The 17,913-nt window shown below is 29.9% G+C and overlaps 2 protein-coding genes across 5 annotated transcripts; one reads left to right on the top strand and one right to left on the bottom strand.

The window, feature by feature from the left end:
* Positions 1 to 405: 405 nt before the first annotated feature.
* On the top strand, positions 406 to 11,161 carry Sh3beta. Of its 4 annotated transcripts, none has more exons than XM_065503287.1 (6): positions 406 to 657; positions 721 to 867; positions 5,206 to 5,628; positions 6,814 to 6,931; positions 7,020 to 7,087; positions 9,840 to 11,161. In XM_065503287.1, exons 2-6 carry the CDS (start codon positions 823 to 825, stop codon positions 10,839 to 10,841), a joined length of 1,656 nt encoding a protein of 551 aa, XP_065359359.1. In that variant the 5' UTR covers positions 406 to 657; positions 721 to 822; the 3' UTR covers positions 10,842 to 11,161. The 4 variants fall into 4 exon arrangements, with proteins under 4 accessions (XP_065359359.1, XP_065359362.1, XP_065359360.1 ...); XM_065503290.1 differs by having other exon boundaries at positions 406 to 867; positions 9,840 to 9,953; positions 10,032 to 11,161; XM_065503288.1 differs by having other exon boundaries at positions 406 to 867; positions 7,023 to 7,087.
* A 2,391-nt stretch (positions 11,162 to 13,552) lies between these two features.
* On the bottom strand, positions 13,553 to 17,900 carry Sec63 (translocation protein Sec63). The gene is made up of 5 exons (XM_065503285.1): positions 17,404 to 17,900; positions 15,310 to 16,019; positions 14,601 to 15,247; positions 13,915 to 14,531; positions 13,553 to 13,840 (listed from the first exon to the last, which is right to left on the bottom strand). The coding sequence occupies exons 1-5, from the start codon at positions 17,525 to 17,527 to the stop codon at positions 13,662 to 13,664; spliced, it is 2,277 nt and encodes a 758-aa protein (XP_065359357.1). The 5' UTR covers positions 17,528 to 17,900; the 3' UTR covers positions 13,553 to 13,661.
* Between the last annotated feature and the right edge of the window lie 13 nt (positions 17,901 to 17,913).

The raw sequence follows: 17,913 nt of genomic DNA, 5'->3' as shown, positions 1-17,913 counted from the left end.
TCTATAATCAGCTGTGCTGCCGATGGCACCTTATTAAATGCACCTTGTTTTGGAGTCTACTTTATTAATTTACTTTGATTTCGCCCAAGGTGCATTAAATAAGGTGCCATCGGCAGCACAGCTGATTATTGAAATAGCACGCACAAATGTCAAACTACATATATAAATAATATTCGTTCGTACGCCCGTATGTCAAACTCTATATATAAAAAATAAGTGAATTCGCCTGTATTTATTTCAATTCGCCACTGCTGTCACCTTGTTAAATACGCCTTGATTTCGCCCCTATTGTCACCTTATGTAAATTCGCCTTAGTGTATTATGGGTAATAGTGCGATATTAAGCAACTCTGTTGCTCGTAAAAAATACCCTTTTAAGCAACCACGCGTTTTTGTTCTTTGAGTTTTTTTTTATTTCGAACACAGCAAGTGAAGTGGCTAAAGAGGCAATAAGGAAATTTCTGTGCAATTATTTAAACATATTTTTTGTGAATTTCATTTAAAATACATTTTATTGCAATTAGCAAAGTCTACTCTACGTCTAAAGTTTTAAAATCCAAACACACTGCCTTGAAAAATACCATTTATGCGGAATATTTGAAAGAAATCATATTTTTCATTAGCAGAACCTATTATATCGAAAGCAATCAATTGAGTGGTACGGCGACGTCAACGCAGTAAAAATCAAAATCTAAAAATATTTCTTCTTTTTTTTTTAAAGAAAAGTGTATTTCGCAAAAAGTGAAAAAGTGTATTTTTGCATACGCTTCTATACAAATTGAATTAAACAAATATTTAATTGAAAGCAGTAAAAAAAATAGCCATGGTCTTGAACGTTTACATTAGTGGCATGTCTGGCAATAAGGAGGTGAGTGTAATTTTTATGAATGATGATATGATGTGGGCGGGGCACAACAATACCCTGTTTGCAACAATGGGATATTTATATGATAATGCTAATTAAAATGAACTGGTTCCGTTGTCTTTTATTGTTCATACTTGTGTATGTTTGGGAGCCAGCATACAAGGGTTTGTTAAACATTTCTGATCATTTTCGTATGTACATAAATGTGTACTACGTACATATATGTATATGCATGCATATATGTATGTACATATGTATTAATATCTCATCCGTTTTTTGTTTTTCTGAGGGGGAGTATTAGAAAAAAGAAATTAAACACACTCATACAAACATAGCCGTCACAAAATTGTTGTTAATTTTTTTCTTGGCTATTTCTGTGGAGATTTCGTTTAAAATCTTATTGTATATATTTATATTTACTTCCTATAATCGTCAACCATCAAGTGTCATCATAAACTGAAATAATTAAAAAATTTCAAGTTTGTTTTATCGTAATTGCTGAAGGCGTTTAATAACAAATCACCATATAGAATTTAATAGTCCAACACAATTTCGCTTTTCTAACAATATGTATGTTGAAACTTTCGAGAGTCTTCTTTTTTCTGAAAAAAAAACGACAAAGAAAAAGAACTGGTTTATTGTAAAGTAGAAAGGTATTTATTTTATTTGTTTCCAATCACGAATACACATTAGGCTTTTATAATAGAATTCAAAACATAAAGAGAAATTGTTGTTTGTTTTACAGTTTGTCCAAAAAGTAGCAATAGTGGAACAAATTTTGCATACAAAATGAGCGTATATTTTGTATGCAGATTTCAGATGATGCATCCACCAACTTCAATTGGCATTGTTCATAGGTACATACCTACATACATTTTTTTTTATTTTTTTTATTTATTTAAATTCAACAATTAAATTCACATTTCTCAAATTTTCTGGAAAATTTTAAAAAGTTTTTTTCAGTATTGGGCCAAAAACGGAAAACAAAATTTCAATTAGTTTCCGAGATATAACCGTGAGAAAAATTTCATGTTCCTTGGAAAAGTCTATTTTTAGCCAAAATATACATGAGACCAAAAAACCCATATAGTTTCGATAAGTACTTCGAGAAATACCACACGAGAAAGAGTTTGCACTCGATTGCTTGAAAAATGTTGCACTGTGTTATATTAAACCGGTTTTCAACTGTTCGGATCAGTAACTACTTTATCAACTGGTTTCAAAATTCAGTAAATTAGAATTTTAGTTTAAAAATTGCAACCAATTGGGGAATTCAAACGCTCTGCTATTAAGTCATATTGTCATAATGCCCTAATATATTATGATAGTTTAAACAAATTGTTGAATGCCCCAAATATATTTAAGATTTCAAAAGAAATGTATTTATTAAATTCAATGAACCTAGTAATACAATGTCTTACAGGTCTCAATAATATATGTATAGTAATAGTAATAAAAATCCTGATAACTTAAGACTAATTTACATATGTACATACATCCTTAAATATGGATTGCTTTTGGAATACATATTAATAAATTAATCCAAAGATAACTAAAGTGACAGTTCTATAACCAGAAGCTTTATCACCAGTGAAAAACTAATTAACCCTGTTTTAAAAATTTTAATTGTACGTACGTAGCTTACAAAATTGTTTAAAAAATGTTACTCATAAATTTGCTAAATCCAGTATTTTAGAATGAATCATCTAAAAGAGTGGTTTGCTCACATATCAACAATACCTTTGAGTAAAATTTATGTTAGAAGAAAACATTTATATTTTTTTTTTAATTTAATTTACAAAAGAATTAACACAAAGTCTTGTTATGTGTCAAATTATAGTTATACTGTCGGTTAAAATAATTTTTGTATGAAAATGGTCAATTTAGGATAAAATTAGGTTAAATCAACTATTGTATACATTAACTCCCGTATTCATAAAAAAATTAAAAATTTAAACAATGTTTTAAAGCAAAATTTCCATACAAAATTTGATTTTAAAACGTTGTTTAAATTTAAAATTTTTGTAAGAAAAAAGAATTCCACCAAAAGTTGAATTTTTTCACATGTGTTTGTTGTAACAAAAATAAAATTTTTCCATTTTTAAATAAAAAAAAAAAAATTTAAATGAATACACTTATTGTAATAATATTAATACTACTAGTATTTCTAACAAATTTTTCGATTACTAAACGATTTCCCTTTTTCCAACCAAGTCAAAGTTATTTTTAGGGCAAGTTTAAGTTATATTTCTCTGTGAGTTTGTTGTCATTTGTGTTATCTTTCTTTTAAACACTATTGTTGATTGCGTTTTGTTGTTATGTTTACTTCATGGGTGATATCATCATTACTGTTAGTGTTTTTGCGCCGATAAAATTTTACCGATATGTGTTCTATAATAATATTAAAATGATAAAATGTTATAGGTAAAGTTAGTATGTACGTATATACACACATATGTTACAAGCTAAATGTGTGAACTTTTGTTTTGAATTGAAAATGTAACAAAAACATGATAGATAACATTCGGTAGGCTAAAATATGGAGGGGAATGCAAAATTAAGTGCATTTTAGGTCTTATACATATGTACGTGCAGTAGAAGTATCGTAAAATTCTGTTTCGTTAGGATACTTGCATACAATTTATGTTACTACTCACAAATATCTCCATGAAGTGGAAACAAACGATTATTTGTGACTTAAGTTATAAATTTGTATATATAAGTTTGTCATTGCATTTGTAATTTCAACATTTTTCATTTGCGACTCCATAAAGTATAGATATCGCTAGAGTATCCAAAACCGGTCAACCGGTTTTTTCATCTTTGTAAACACCACCGATTTCGGTTTTTTTCAAAAAACCGGCTTTTATAAGACGGTTAACCGGTTTTAATGACATATATTTTCTAAAATCCATTCAAACATATTTATGAAAAACTTTGATACCATTTTTAAAAATATTGATTTTTTAGAGCCCTAAGAATTCAATAATGCTAAATTTCCGAAGATTTAGTACACAATTCTTAACACATTTTCTATTACCGTCCATAAATAAAAATACATTTAAGGAGACCTTTTTCATATTAAATAAAAATTCAATATAAACCGGTTTTTTTGCAGACAAAAACCGAAACCGTCAACCGGTTTTTTTTAAAAGACAATAATCAAAACCGGTTTTTTAAAAAATACACTTTTTCGGTTTAACCGGAAACCCGTTTTTTTTTAAATTTTACGGTTTTTTGGAAACTCCCCGGGAGTTTTTTCCCTTTTGCCATTTTTCCGTTTCAAATTCAATGGGAAAAATCTCTCGGGGAACAAACTACCGGTGAATTTTTTATTCATAATTGGGCAGATAGGCATGTCCGTATATCTGTTGAAATCAACATTCCGGAGCCCTAACTTACATACATCAATATAACCGCTATTGGTTGCTGTTTAAAATCGACCCACAAATTGCTTTTTTATTTATATCTGTAGCGAAATTCGAATCAAAAATTTTTAAATCGGGAAAATTATTTTTTACCCGAATTTTTATTTACAAATTTTTTTTTATAGAAAGAGAACTCCACATTGCTTATAATGTCAAATGAAATAATCTTTTTATACCCTTCACCTTCGTGAGAGAGGTATATATGTTTGTCATTCCGTTTGTAATATCCACAATATAATTTTACGACCCTATAAAGTATATATGTATATTGTGTATCCTTATAGATAGCAGAGTCGATTAAGCCATGTCCGTAGGTTTGTCTGTCTGTTGAAATCAATTTTCTGACATGCTTTCAAGAAGTTTCCTATTTAAAATCAGCAAAATCCGTCCATAAATAACGGAGATATGAGCAAAAATCCGAGACAACCTCTGAAAATTTCATCAAAAAAAGATAATTTATTGCATGCTCTGACAAAAAAAAGCAACAAAACGTATGTTTCTATGTGTGTCGGTTTCATTGCTTTGCGTTTTTTTTTTTTTTTTGTTTTGACAAAAAAGCCACAAAACGTATGTTTGGATGAGTGTTGGTTCAAAGCATTGAACGTATTTTGTTTTTTTTTTTGGTGTTTTGTTTCGTTTGGCGTTGTTGTTTTTATATCCTTCACCTTAGTGAGAAGGGTATATACATATAAGATTGTCATTTCGTTTGTAACTTCTACAATTTTAAAAAGTGTTCTTGATATATTTAGGATGCTATACGCTGAAAGTGGGCTAATTATTATAATAAAAAATAATAATTGATCCACAATAAAGGTGAAGGGTATATAAGATTCGGCATAGCCGAATATAGCACTCTTACTTGTTTTTTTTTTAATAATTTTTCTGATTTTTTATATTACGTATTTATTTTTAGGTCAAAAAACGCCAGCAACGTGTTCTTATGATTTTGGATAGTAAAAATATTAAATATGAGGTTATTGACATCACAGAGCCTGGCCGCGAAAGCGATAAGGAATTTATGCAAAATAAATCCACCAGTAATGGCGCAACAGTAAGTGATCCTGAGCCGAGACATGCCTTACCTCCACAAATCTTCAACGAAGAGGAATACTGTGGAGACTACGATGCCTTTGATTTAGCCAATGAAATTGATACGTTGGAACAATTCCTGAAAGTGGCTCCACCCGTCGATACCACAGCCGAGGAAGTATCGAGTGCGCAACAAGAAAACGGTGATGCCAAGCCGGCCGATGCTGCAGAAGGTGAAAATAAAGAGAATGAAGGCGAACAATCGTCCGATGATAAAATTGTTAAGGAGGGTGAAGAAAATGCAGAGGTTTGAAATGATTTACTTCTTTTTTGAGATGTTAACAAATAAAAAGAATTTGATATATTTTTTTTTTGGTTAAATAATTGCAAAGCAAAAAATTAAACTATGTGAAAAACTTATAAACACTATTAACCGGAAGTGCTTTAAACACTTCCAGCAAACACTCACTCTCACACTCAAGCAAACATTTCCACTGACACTTTTTGTCTCTCTTATTTTTTTTTTTTACCAAACTCTGCTAACATTATATTATTCTCTTAGTGATTATTATTTATTTTTTTTATTATTTTATTATTTAATAATTTAGTTTTCCCTTTTCCCATTCCACTTGACACAAATTTATTTTATTTATTATAATTGAAATTTTTATTTTTTGCTAACCACAACATAAACAACAATGCTAAACGTATTATTAAACAAAACACAAAAACACACAATACTACTACATAAATAACTATGTAATAATTATTTAGACATCGTAAATGCTGCGATTATATGATAAATGAAAAACAATTAATAAAACAAATTTGTATTTTGAAAAATTAACACTCACACACTTATTACTTACTCAACTTAAGCGCATTAAGCATTTTGCATTTAGTTAAAAACAAATTAAGCTTTCAATATTTGTAAATAACCCCAAAAAAAAAAAAAACAGGACTGAAACTTGTAATCAAACATTTTGTAGTTTCAATAGTCTTTAGCTAGCAGATTGAGCAGCAAAATAACTTTGAATTTTGAACGAATTTCAAAACAAATAAACTATAGTCTTAAGAATTTGTCAATAAACAAGCTTTTGTATAGTATGGAACGTTAACGTTAAACATTAAAAAAAACTCAGTGAATATCCTGCAAGATGGCCACTTGTATGTGCACGCGCTTTCTATGTAATTGGGTGTAATGAGTACAAGGTCAATCAATCATCATCAACACCAAGACAAAGAAGAACGCTAAAAACGTGTAACAATCAAAATGTGTGTAAATGAGTTTTAAATTAATTTTGCAAGTACTGACTGGCATTGTCTCTATATATGTATCTGTCTGCTCTCTTTATCTCTCTTTGACTCTATCTGCTTGCTTAAATGTATCTGCAAAAAAATTCAGACTAAACAGCTCGCCAAGCGCCCAACTTTACGCAAAGCTGCTGATCAAGTCATCTTAATAATGAAAGTTTCCATAAAATTTTTAAAGAATGCCGAAAAATCTAAAGATTCCGAGGACACTGAAGCCAAGGAAAATGAAAACGCCGACGACAAAAAGGATGATGAGGATGCCAACGAAACTGAAGAAGGTCACAAAGAAACTAAAGGTAAACGTGTGAAGGTGTAAAATCAAATGAAATGTAGAGTGAATAACGAATGATTTTTATTGTTTTTTTTCCAAACAAAATTAAAAAGAAGATGGTGATGATAAGAAAACAGAGGTAGAAAATGAGGTAACGGACGATAAAGATAATACCGAAGAGGTGGGTGGTCGCTAATTTTGTTTGCATGAGAAAATTTAATTAAAATTTGTGCATGTGTAATATTTGTTTTACTTTTTTCCATGACCTTTTGTTTTCACAAGTTTCATTTAAAACCGTAAAGGTACTAAAAAATAGCAAATGATACCCTACAAAGTATTAGGATTATTTAATATTAACATTTTTTTTAATTTTTAAAGTTTTAATTATAATTTAATATAATTGTACGAATTTAAGTGAAATTTGAATTTTGTGATGTTCTTTAATTTTCATCAATATTTTTTTAACGAATTGAGGTTTTGTTAACTTTTTTGTTGAAATACATATATTTTGTTCCAATTAATAAAATGACTTTTAATTTTTTATATAATCACCTATTATTGCCTGTATAATTTCATAATATTTAAAAAAAAATATGTTGTACGATTTTGAGTGACACTCACTGTATATGTATGTATGTATGCTTTACAGATCGAATTAAACTTCAATTTCAATATTTCTCAAAACAAACAATATTGTATAATAATCATTAAATACAATTAATATTTTAATATAGTTTTTGCTTTTAATATTTCAACTAACAGTGTTGTTCTTCTAAGATTTTTACACTATTATTCTCTTTCCTTTAATAAAAATCGAAATTACCTTTGTAAAATATTTAAAGCACGATGTGCTAAGAAGTTTAAATACCGTTAACGATTTACTCGTTGAAAATAGTTTTCCAACAATGAAAGCCCAGGGCTCGAATGTTGGTTGTAGGCCCCATAACTTATGAATACTTTGGGGTCATTATGAAACTTAAAGACCATCTTACTATGTATCTTTAATTTATATATATTTTTTTCATGTATTTCTATGCTATTTCCGGCATATTTTCCTGTTTTATTTTTTTGTGCATATTTAAACTTGGCCCTTGTCGTTATTAATAAAAATTAAAATTACTTCTACAACAAAACAATTTATTTTCTCTTACTAATATTAATTTAAAATGCAAATTATAAAATAACAAAATAATTGAAATAACAAAAATAAACTTGTCATTATAAAAAATTAAATTTGATTATATAATTATTCCCAAATATTACTTTGTTTATTATAAAAATAACCGAGCATGTTGTTAAAAATTCCGGAATGTTATTTGTTTTATCAAATTTGATCGATTAATTAATTACCTTATCTTCTGCATTTTACGTCTACAGTTCTTTTAAGTTGAAAGTGAGAAAATTTAAATTAATACATATTTGGGAATACATACAACAATTTTTTGTAGCTTCGAGACTATAATGTACAGTAGAAAGAAGTTGTGCATATTTAGCTGGGGGTTATTATGTAATTCCTTACGAAAAGAAATTATAAATTGTATTTCGAAAGTGTTTCGATTCGAATTACATAATAACCACCGTTTTGAAATATAGTTTAGAGAGTTTCCAAAAAACCGTCGAAATTCAAAACCGCGCTTTCAGTTTTGTAAATTGAATACAGAACGGGTTTGGACATGTTTCTTAAATATTATATTATAGACACAAAAATCATGTGATAATATAAAGAATGCTATAAAATACATTGCTCATATGTTGATAACCATTTGATTATATCTAATATCAAATTATTTGACAAATTACTTTGATAATTTCTGGCAGTCATAACTGAATTTCATCAGAAGCAATTGTTGAAGAACAAATTCATATAATATTATGCAGAGCTGTAAATGAATCATTAATTTTTCAATTAATTCGCGAATTATTCATGCACTGTATTAGCAAATTTTGAAATAATTCTTTTCACACAAGAAAATGTATTGAATTAAATTTGAGTCAATTCAAATGAATTTGGTAAAAATCAATTGCAATTCGTTTCCAATTCAAATGAATTTTTCAAAGTGAATTGCAATTAATTTGAATTCATTCAAATGAAAAGAATTAGCAATTCACTTCAAACTCATTTGAATTGATTTTGTAAGTAAATCTACAGTAATCACTGTCGTTTTGTTATTCAACTATTTTTTTATGTAAAAAAAAAAATCCCATGAAATGAATTAATTCAAAATTTAGCTAATTTGGAATGAATTAAAATCAAAAAAGAATGATTCATTTACAGCTCTGATATTATGAAATAAAAAACTTTAAAGAAATCTTTCTTCACTTAATTATGAATATTTGTTCTTGTATTTTCTATATATGTAGATGGAAATTAACATACAATATAATGACTAGTTTGTTTTCCAGTTGAAAATTTTTAATTTTTCTGCTAAAAAGAAAAAAACCGATAAACAAAAAATTATATGCAGGATTGGTTTGTTTTCCAGTTCAAACTCTAGTTTTAACGCTATCCAAAAAGTCAATATCAATCCTATCTCAAATTAAATGAAAAGTCATTTTTAATTGCTGTATGTCATTTTTCAGTATATTCGAACGTTAATTCGACAAATTTTACACATCTTGGGTCATTGTACAGTTTTCTTATCGATTAGCCTATATCTCATAAACTTTTTCAGTAAAAGTCCAATTGATAATTTCATTCGCCATTTCAAATAATAATATCGAAAGCGATTTTCCAATTGAATTTTAGGAAAGGCCAATTGAAATCAGATTTTCTACATATTTCAATTTCAGACAAAAAACAATAGAAAGTGTGATTTTTCAATTCAAAGAACAAACATACAAATTTTCCCAATTTCAACTTAAAATGATACATGTAGGTAATAATATATACTCAAACCAATATGTACAAAACTCATATTCACCTCCACGAACAGAAACCCGATAAAAAGGAGAAGGGAGATGACGAAACTAATAATGAAACAAAGGAGGAGAATGAATCTAAAGATCAGTCTGCGGAAGAAAAGACTGAAAAAGATGAAGAGTCTAAGAATTACGAAAAAGAAGAAGAGTCTAAGACGGACGACAAAGAAGAAGAGTCTAAGGAAGTCGAAAAAGAAGAGTCTAAGGAAGAAGAAAAGGAAAAAGAATCCAAGAAAGACGACAAAGAAGAAGATTCTAAGGAAGGCGAAAAGGAAAAAGAATCCAAGAAAGACGAAAAAGAAGAAGAGTCTAAGGAAGACGAAAAAGAAGAAGAGTCTATGGAAGACGAAAAGGAAAAAGATTCTGAGGAAGAAGAAAATAATGAAGAGTCTAAGAAAGACGAACATGAAGAAGAGTCCAAGAAAGAGGAAAAAGAAGAAGAATCTAAGAAAGAGGATAAAGGAGAAGACTCTAAGAAAGACGAGATAGAGAAAAAGGAATCAAGCGGCAAGGATTTGGAAAAAGAACAAGAAGAAAATGCTGAGACTCATGAGGCTAACGAGGAAAATAAAAATAAGGATCAAGAAGATGAGACAAAGAAGGAAGAGACTGAAAAAATAAATGTAGAAGAGAACGAATCTCTTGAAAAAGTTGTAGATGTTAACGAAGCCGAAAAGGCTGAGGATAATAATGGTGACGAAAAAACGGAAGACAAAAAGGAAGATGATAACGATAAAAAAGAAGAGGAAAGCGATGTCATTAATGACAAAGAAGAAGATAAGCAAAATGAAAATTTGGAAGAACCTAAAGAAAATGATGTCAACGAATCTAAAGAACAAGAAAACGAATTGGAAAAAACGAAAGAAGTCGAAACTAAAGAAAACGAAGACAATAAAACTATTGAAAAATCTGCTGAGGATGAAAAAGATCCAAAAGAAACCAACAAAAACGATGCTGATGAAATTAAAAACAATACAACGGAAGATAAAACAGCAAGTGAAAAAGAGGAGAAATAATGAGAAGGGCTAAGAAAAATATTTAACAAAAATCTTCAATAACGACTGATGACTGATTAATACACACACCCCTTCCTCGCTCACTACATAGATCTTATTACATCAAAACGATTGTCTAGTTTACTTACCAAACACACTTATACTCACAATCAATACACATCATTTTAATTAAAAACTGTATTTTAAAAGCACTTTTCTCCTACTATTATAATAACTTGTAGAGAGAGTTTTATTTAATACTTCCCTTATTACTTTAACTTATTGTCCTTGTAAATAAATTTTATTCAATAAAGGGTTTAAAGTTAAGGGTTTTAAATATATATTTATTTTATTGAACAATCAGAAGGAAAGCGATTTTAAAAGGTTTTGTACGATTTTAAAAAAATATTTTAAATGTTAAACCTAGGCTATATATATTTCCAGATGTTTTTATAATTATTTCCAGATGTTTCTCTTCATAAAATGTTACGATTTTAGATAATGGGGGTTATTATGTAATTCGATTCAAAACGAAACACTTTCGAAATGCAATGTATAAAGCATACAAATTCGAACGAATTTCTTTTCGAAACGAATTACATAATAACCCACAATACTTAAAAAATAAGTAAGAGTGATATATTCGGTAGTCCCGAATGAAAAAATCTGCAATTTGTAAGCATATTGATGTATCAATCATGTTTGTGAGTTATTTGGGGGCTTCGGAAAGATTTTTTTAATTGACGGACATGAATACATCAACTCCGCTGTCTATAAGGATCCCGAATATATGTATGAGTACTTCATGGAGTCAGAAATGAAAAATTGGAAATTAGAAACGGAGTGACCAACTTATACATACTACACTCATGAAGAAGGATATAATAAAAATGTGCGCTTTTATAGCGTAATCTGTCTGTTGAAATAAACTTTCCGAAGACCTCATATAAATTACATATCGTCACCTAAAATGCAAAACAACGTATCATCAAAAAATTCGAAATGGATTTTATTATTGATTCATTACATCATATTACATATGTGTACAAAATTTTAAACTTTTACTATCAAAAATAACCAAGTTATAACCAAAATTGAAACTAAAATATCATCAAGTATATGATTTTCTTGAACAAAATAACGTATACGCTTTGAGTAATTAATTAATAAATCGTTTTTACCTTATTTTAGGTAGTATCCTAATTTTTTTTTAATAAATTTGTTACAATTGAATATTTTTTGCAGTCGTATGTGCTGTTTTTCTATAGCGAATGAACTTTTTGAGTGGACGTTTTACATGTATTTTGTTTTTGTTACAATAACAAAACACATGTTAAAATTCCACTCAAAGTACTCGCTCGCTATAGAAAAACAGCACATTAATGAAAATTTATTGAAGAAACTTTTTTAGTTTAAATTAAAATAAAAAAAAAATAATAAAATTAAAAAAGTATATATAAACTGCTTTTATTTAAAATAAAAAAAATATTTTTATTTTTTCATAAAAATTTATATTGATGATACGTTTTTTTGTTTCAGAAAATAACAATTCAAAAAACCGTAAGTCACATATCTTAAAGTGTGCTTTGAAAAAATTCTTTTTTTTTCATAAAATATACATATTTCTAGAGTCATTGTAATTCAAATTTTAAAATTTTGTTTCAATATCTCAAGTAGTTTTCATTTTATATCGTTTTTTGCTTCTCCTATAAACTTATGAAAAGTGATGTTACGTTATTTTGCATTTTAGGTGATGATATGTACATGATTAATATATCAATATATCCGCTATAATGATAAACATTTCAAAGATCTTTCCAACGACGTATATAACGCCATAAAACCGACAATGGGTCAAAATCCCAATTTTTCCACAAAATTTTTTTCTTTATTAAATTTTTTTTTATTATTTTTATTTTCAAACTTTATCTTAATGATATTTTGGTGAAGGGTATATAAGATTTGGCACAATCGAATACAGCTTTCTTACATATTTTAATTTGAATTGGGTATAAAATCGGTTTTTGGTAAAAACACTTTTCTTTTTAGGGAAATTTGCATTAATTTGAAATAGTTACAAAAAACCGGAAACAATAATTTTTGAATAATTGGGAATAAAAAAAAAATTGGTGTATGAAACATAATCGCTTTCCTTGTCTTTTGTTTACCTTCATTTAAATATTGCTTTCTTCCTTCTCTAATAATCAAATTTAGATAAATCAACAGCAACAACAACAAACGTTGACTACAAATAAACAAAATGACTCAAAACATATTGTGGATCAGTTCATCGAAGGTGAACAGCAGGCAGCTGAGAATTGAATGCTGGATAAATAAGCACATTAAATTGAAGCAGCTAATAATTAAAATACATTATTTAAATTTATTTTTTTTTTCATTTTTTATTAATAATAAAATGATTTCTTTATTACAAAACTAGTAAAAATGCTTAATTGATTTTAACTATAACTCAACATATAAACCTTTTCGTGTTTTTTTTTATCATTTGCAGAAGTTATTCTTTTTTTTATAAATCAAATTCATCCTACAAAATATTGTTATATTAAATAAAAAGAAAGACAAAATAAAAAAATGTTTACAATGTTTACAAAAAAAAAAAAATAGATAGTGATGGAATTAAAAGAGTTTCTACAAAACTCTCAACATACATACATTGGTTGGTATATAAATATGGTATTATAAAGTTTTTGTTGACGATTTTTTTAATGATTTTTCTATAAAAAAAAAATGGTAGTAGTATGTAATAGTTATTGCAGGAGGGAAAATTTTGATGTGGAGGAAGGATGGTTGGTGGTCTTTTGTATGTGTCATATAAAAATTTTATTCGGAATCTTCTTCATCGGAAGTGTCAGTCGTATAATCGCTCAGATTTTCAGGTTGGTCATTGTTTTCATGCTCAGATTCGCTCAAATCCCATTGAGGATGGTCTGTAGGTGGTGCCGGTGCTTTCTTTACATCCAGTTTAAGCTCTTGTTGTTGGTCCATGCCAAGATATGAATCTGGAATGAATTTGAAAATTTTATTATTTTTTAATATATGTAGTTATAACAACAAGTAAGAATACTACACTAACCTGAACGCAGACATACGGTGAATGTGTATAGACCTGGCCAGCGTGGTGCTGTAAACTTCAATTGAATTTCTTCTTTTTCCACCAAATTTGTGACATGATAGGGAGCTGTCAATAGCGTACGTGACTTGCGATCACAGATATATGTCCACCAATATTCTTGTTTCTCTTCGGGGAAGTAGGGACAATGTACAGTGTGGGAAATGCGAGATTTTCCTTCTAGTTTTTCGCGCTTGTTAAGCTTTGCCTGCAGTCTCTCCCACTCCTCATCGTCGTCGTCATCTAACGAGGAATTATTTTTTGTTTGCTTCTCATTGTCTTCGTCACTGCCTGAGACGGAATCTTTAACATCATCCACATCACTAGCATCGACATCAGAATCAGCATCCGATTCATGTTTGTTCTGTTCCTGGCTTTCTGCAGTAGCAGCGGCCGCAACAGCACTAGCCTTGGGTGGTGGGGGTTTTTTCTTTTGATTTGCAGATGGCTTCTTACCACCTTTACCGCCCTTACCTTTGCGTGGCTTAGCCCAAGCAGAAGATTTCTTGACGGGTGCAGCGTTTGTAGCTGTAGCCTCTTCGTCATCACCGCCAGCCCCATTGCCTGGTTCTTCATCGTCCCTAGAATAAAGAACACCCCAAATTAGCTTGTTTTTATCATAATCATTTCATCATTTTGAATATACTTACTTGATACCTTGCTTTTGTGGTACCTTGGAATCGCCAAATAATGTTTTCATATCTTTGCGTATCAAAGTCACAGTTACCGTAACTATAGCTCCGGCAGTAACCACATTTGTGTTTTCATCGTCTATGACCTCACAACGTATCGAAAAATCAATTGAGGGCATCTTACCCAATACCTTCATTACATTTTCATATTCTTGATCCGATAATGTCTTCAAAAGCTGGCGACTTTCCTCCGGAGCCAATTGAGCGAACTGTTGCAAGTTTTTAATGTGTCTCTTTTTGTTCATAAAGTACAAATGATCCTCAGTTACATGGGGCAATTGCAGTAAGGGCGATTTGAATTCCCATAACGCTTGAATAATCATTGGAGACATTTTCATGCAATTCTCAATTGTCTCAATGCTGGGTAAACGGGGTACGCGTCTTGCATACGCCAACATTACCAACTGATGTACACAGGATACCATTTCTTGTACCAAATATGGACATTTCTTAACGACAAATTGACGATCTTTTTCCAAAGTCTCGGCGTTCAAGGGCATGCGCGATAAATGAGCATGAAGAATGGCGCGAGTTTTGATGGAATACATGCGACATAAAGGATGCTCCTTGCATTTCTCATTTAAATTGGGCAATTGACGTATTAGCTGAATTACAATAACTTTTAGTTTGTATCAAAAACATAATTAAAATAAAATTTAAAACTTACCGCTGGTACTTCCTCATTATCAGACTGACGCTCAACCACCTGCGAATTGTGACGTTTATCGAACTCTAAACTTGCAGCCAATACCATCAAAGCACGTTTCAATAGCATGTGTGGTGTCTTGTGTATGAAGTAGAAATACATTTGGGTCGTATCCAAGAGAACTTTATCGCCTGAATAACGTATGGAGCGATACCACCACATGCCTACCACCGAGGGTAAGGCCACCATAAAGATGAGACCATAAAGACCCAACACCCAGACAGAGTTCTCCTTTTCAACAATCCACGACGGCAGGGCAATACCAAACGACATGGCTCCTGGACCATCGGGATTACCATATTTCTCATAGTTTTCTTTGGCCACGTCATCGGTCAAGGCTTGATAAGCTTTCGAAAGCTTCATAAATTCTTTTTCGTCACCAGTCTCTTTGTCCGGATGCAGTATAAGTGAAAGTTTACGATATTGCTTTTTGATTTCGGACATTGAGGCAGTCGGTTCAACGCCTAAAATTTCAAAAGGATCAAAACTGGCCATTTCATAGTCGAACTGAGAGACACGATAAGCCAAGAAGATCAATAGAGCCCAACCTAAAACCAGACCGATCTGTACGCCAACACTTTTCACAGTGCGATATGGCTCTGCTGTAGCTAAAATTGCCTTTTTCTTGATGCAATCCGGACACTGACATTCTTCTTTTACTCTATGTGGGTCTGAAAGAAAAATAATAAATGCGCGTTATTTCATTGTGATAAATTTTTAAATAAAAGTATTGTTATTATTAACATATAGACGACACAAACAATTGTGTAAATAAAGTTAATAACTGTAAAAATATGGAAACAACTCTTATGTACTTGAGTTGTTTAATGTTTTGTTGTCTTGAAACTCATGTAGCTACAAACAAAATTTATGAATTACTTTACCAATTACGTGTAATTGGCATTTATTAATTAGTAACTGGTAAATCTCAATTATCAATAATTGCAACGCTCAAGTCTGATTCTTAGAATTCAAAACTCACTATTAGTTTTATTTATAAAAAATTAATATTTTTTGTCAACCAGAAATCAACTAAAAGGTATTATTTTGAGTTAATACAAAAATGGAAATAGAAATAGATCGTATATTTTCATAAAAAAGGTGTTATTTTGAGTTGAGCCTCTATTCAAGTTAAAAATAATCAAATTGTTTTATTTAAATTTGGTTGTATTTTGGGTTAATACTGTTTTGTTGATAAAAAAAATACAAACAAATATCGAAAAGTTTCAGAAAAATGGTATTAACTCCAAAAATTGCAAACATTTAAAAGAAAAACAATAGAAACGGACTTAAAAATATATTGTAGAAGAATGAATTGAATATTTTCCTCATAAATAAGCCAAGCAAAATGTTTTTTTTTTGCTCTCCTAAAACTTGTTTTTTTTAATATAGTCAGTCCCTCGATATGTACTTACATATTTGAACTAATGTCATTGATTAAGCCATAGTTATTAACTATCTCTTTAGAATCTGCTATAAAACTATAATAGAAACAACCGATGTTCTTATCGTTATGGATTTTATAAACTTCTACAAGTGTTATTGGTAGAGACCATAGAGAAATAGCAAGTCAGGTGGAAAATTCAAAGTTCTCAATCCAACAACAAAAGTATTATTATCGTTTTGATTTTCGAAAAAATATTCAGTCAATTAATCACTCACTCACAAATACATACACATGTACTAACTGTGCGCTAGTTTATTTAGTTGACTCTCTTAAAAGGCACTTTCACCAGTCATCAGTAATTTTACATTTCGAAAATAATTGGTCGGCCACACTAACTGCATAAGTAATTGGAACGTAACAAACCATTTATACTTTTTTTTTGTGAAGCGGGCTCAGTTAGTTTTAATACACTCATGTAACACTTACGAGAGAAGTGGAGTTAAATCTACTGATTTTCTTATTTCTTTACAAATAGCGCAATAATGTTTCATGTTTTCCAATAAGAAAAAGTATATTCTGCGGTTTTCATATGCACATACACGTACACTCAACAAATGTATATTTTTACACACATACATACACACATGCGGATCTATCGATGGACTCACCTTCTTTCTTCTTACGGGGCCAATAGTATATTGTGGTGGGAACTAGCACCAGTGCCAAGAAGGATAATAGGAAATAATAAAACGTTCCACCGCTTTCATCATACTGAAATTTTTGACCCGCCATGATATTTTATTTATTAAGTTGTTACTTTCTTCTATGGCCGCTGCTGCTGTTCTAGGTGTTGTTCAAGTTGTTGGTGTATGTATTATTCTACTGCTGCTTCAAGTTCTGCTTTCTTCTTTTTAGGCCCTGACGATATGGATGCATTCGTTAATTCACTACTTGTTGAACACGTTGATTTAATGCTTCTTTATAAATATTTCAGTGATTCGCATAATATTAAAATGTGTTTAATGTACTTGAATTGAATGTTTAAAGTATTATAATTATATTTTACATGGGTATAAAATAATGTTTAACGCAAAATTTTCTACGCCGTGTATTGAAAAATAAACTTTTCTTCTCCAACCGCTGGTTTTACAATTACATTCTCTTCGTTTTGACACGTC

This window comes from Calliphora vicina, chromosome 3 (genome assembly GCF_958450345.1).
Source record: "Calliphora vicina chromosome 3, idCalVici1.1, whole genome shotgun sequence".
Lineage (NCBI taxonomy): Eukaryota > Metazoa > Arthropoda > Insecta > Diptera > Calliphoridae > Calliphora > Calliphora vicina.
The sequence above is the reverse complement of the archived record's forward strand: the minus strand, read 5'-3'. Positions and strand labels throughout refer to the sequence as shown.

Excerpts from the sequence above, each read along its gene's own strand:
- Sec63 (XM_065503285.1), bottom strand. The coding sequence starts at position 17,527 with ATGGCGGGTCAAAAATTTCAGTATGATGAAAGCGGTGGAACGTTTTAT. Across the intron at positions 16,020-17,403 it reads GCCCCGTAAGAAGAAAGAAG|ACCCACATAGAGTAAAAGAA; the intron begins GTGAGTCCATCG and ends TTTTTCTTTCAG. Across the intron at positions 13,841-13,914 it reads CACCGTATGTCTGCGTTCAG|ATTCATATCTTGGCATGGAC; the intron begins GTTAGTGTAGTA and ends AATTCATTCCAG.
- Sh3beta (XM_065503287.1), top strand. The coding sequence starts at position 823 with ATGGTCTTGAACGTTTACATTAGTGGCATGTCTGGCAATAAGGAG. Across the intron at positions 868-5,205 it reads GCATGTCTGGCAATAAGGAG|GTCAAAAAACGCCAGCAACG; the intron begins GTGAGTGTAATT and ends ATTTATTTTTAG. Across the intron at positions 5,629-6,813 it reads AGGGTGAAGAAAATGCAGAG|AATGCCGAAAAATCTAAAGA; the intron begins GTTTGAAATGAT and ends AAATTTTTAAAG.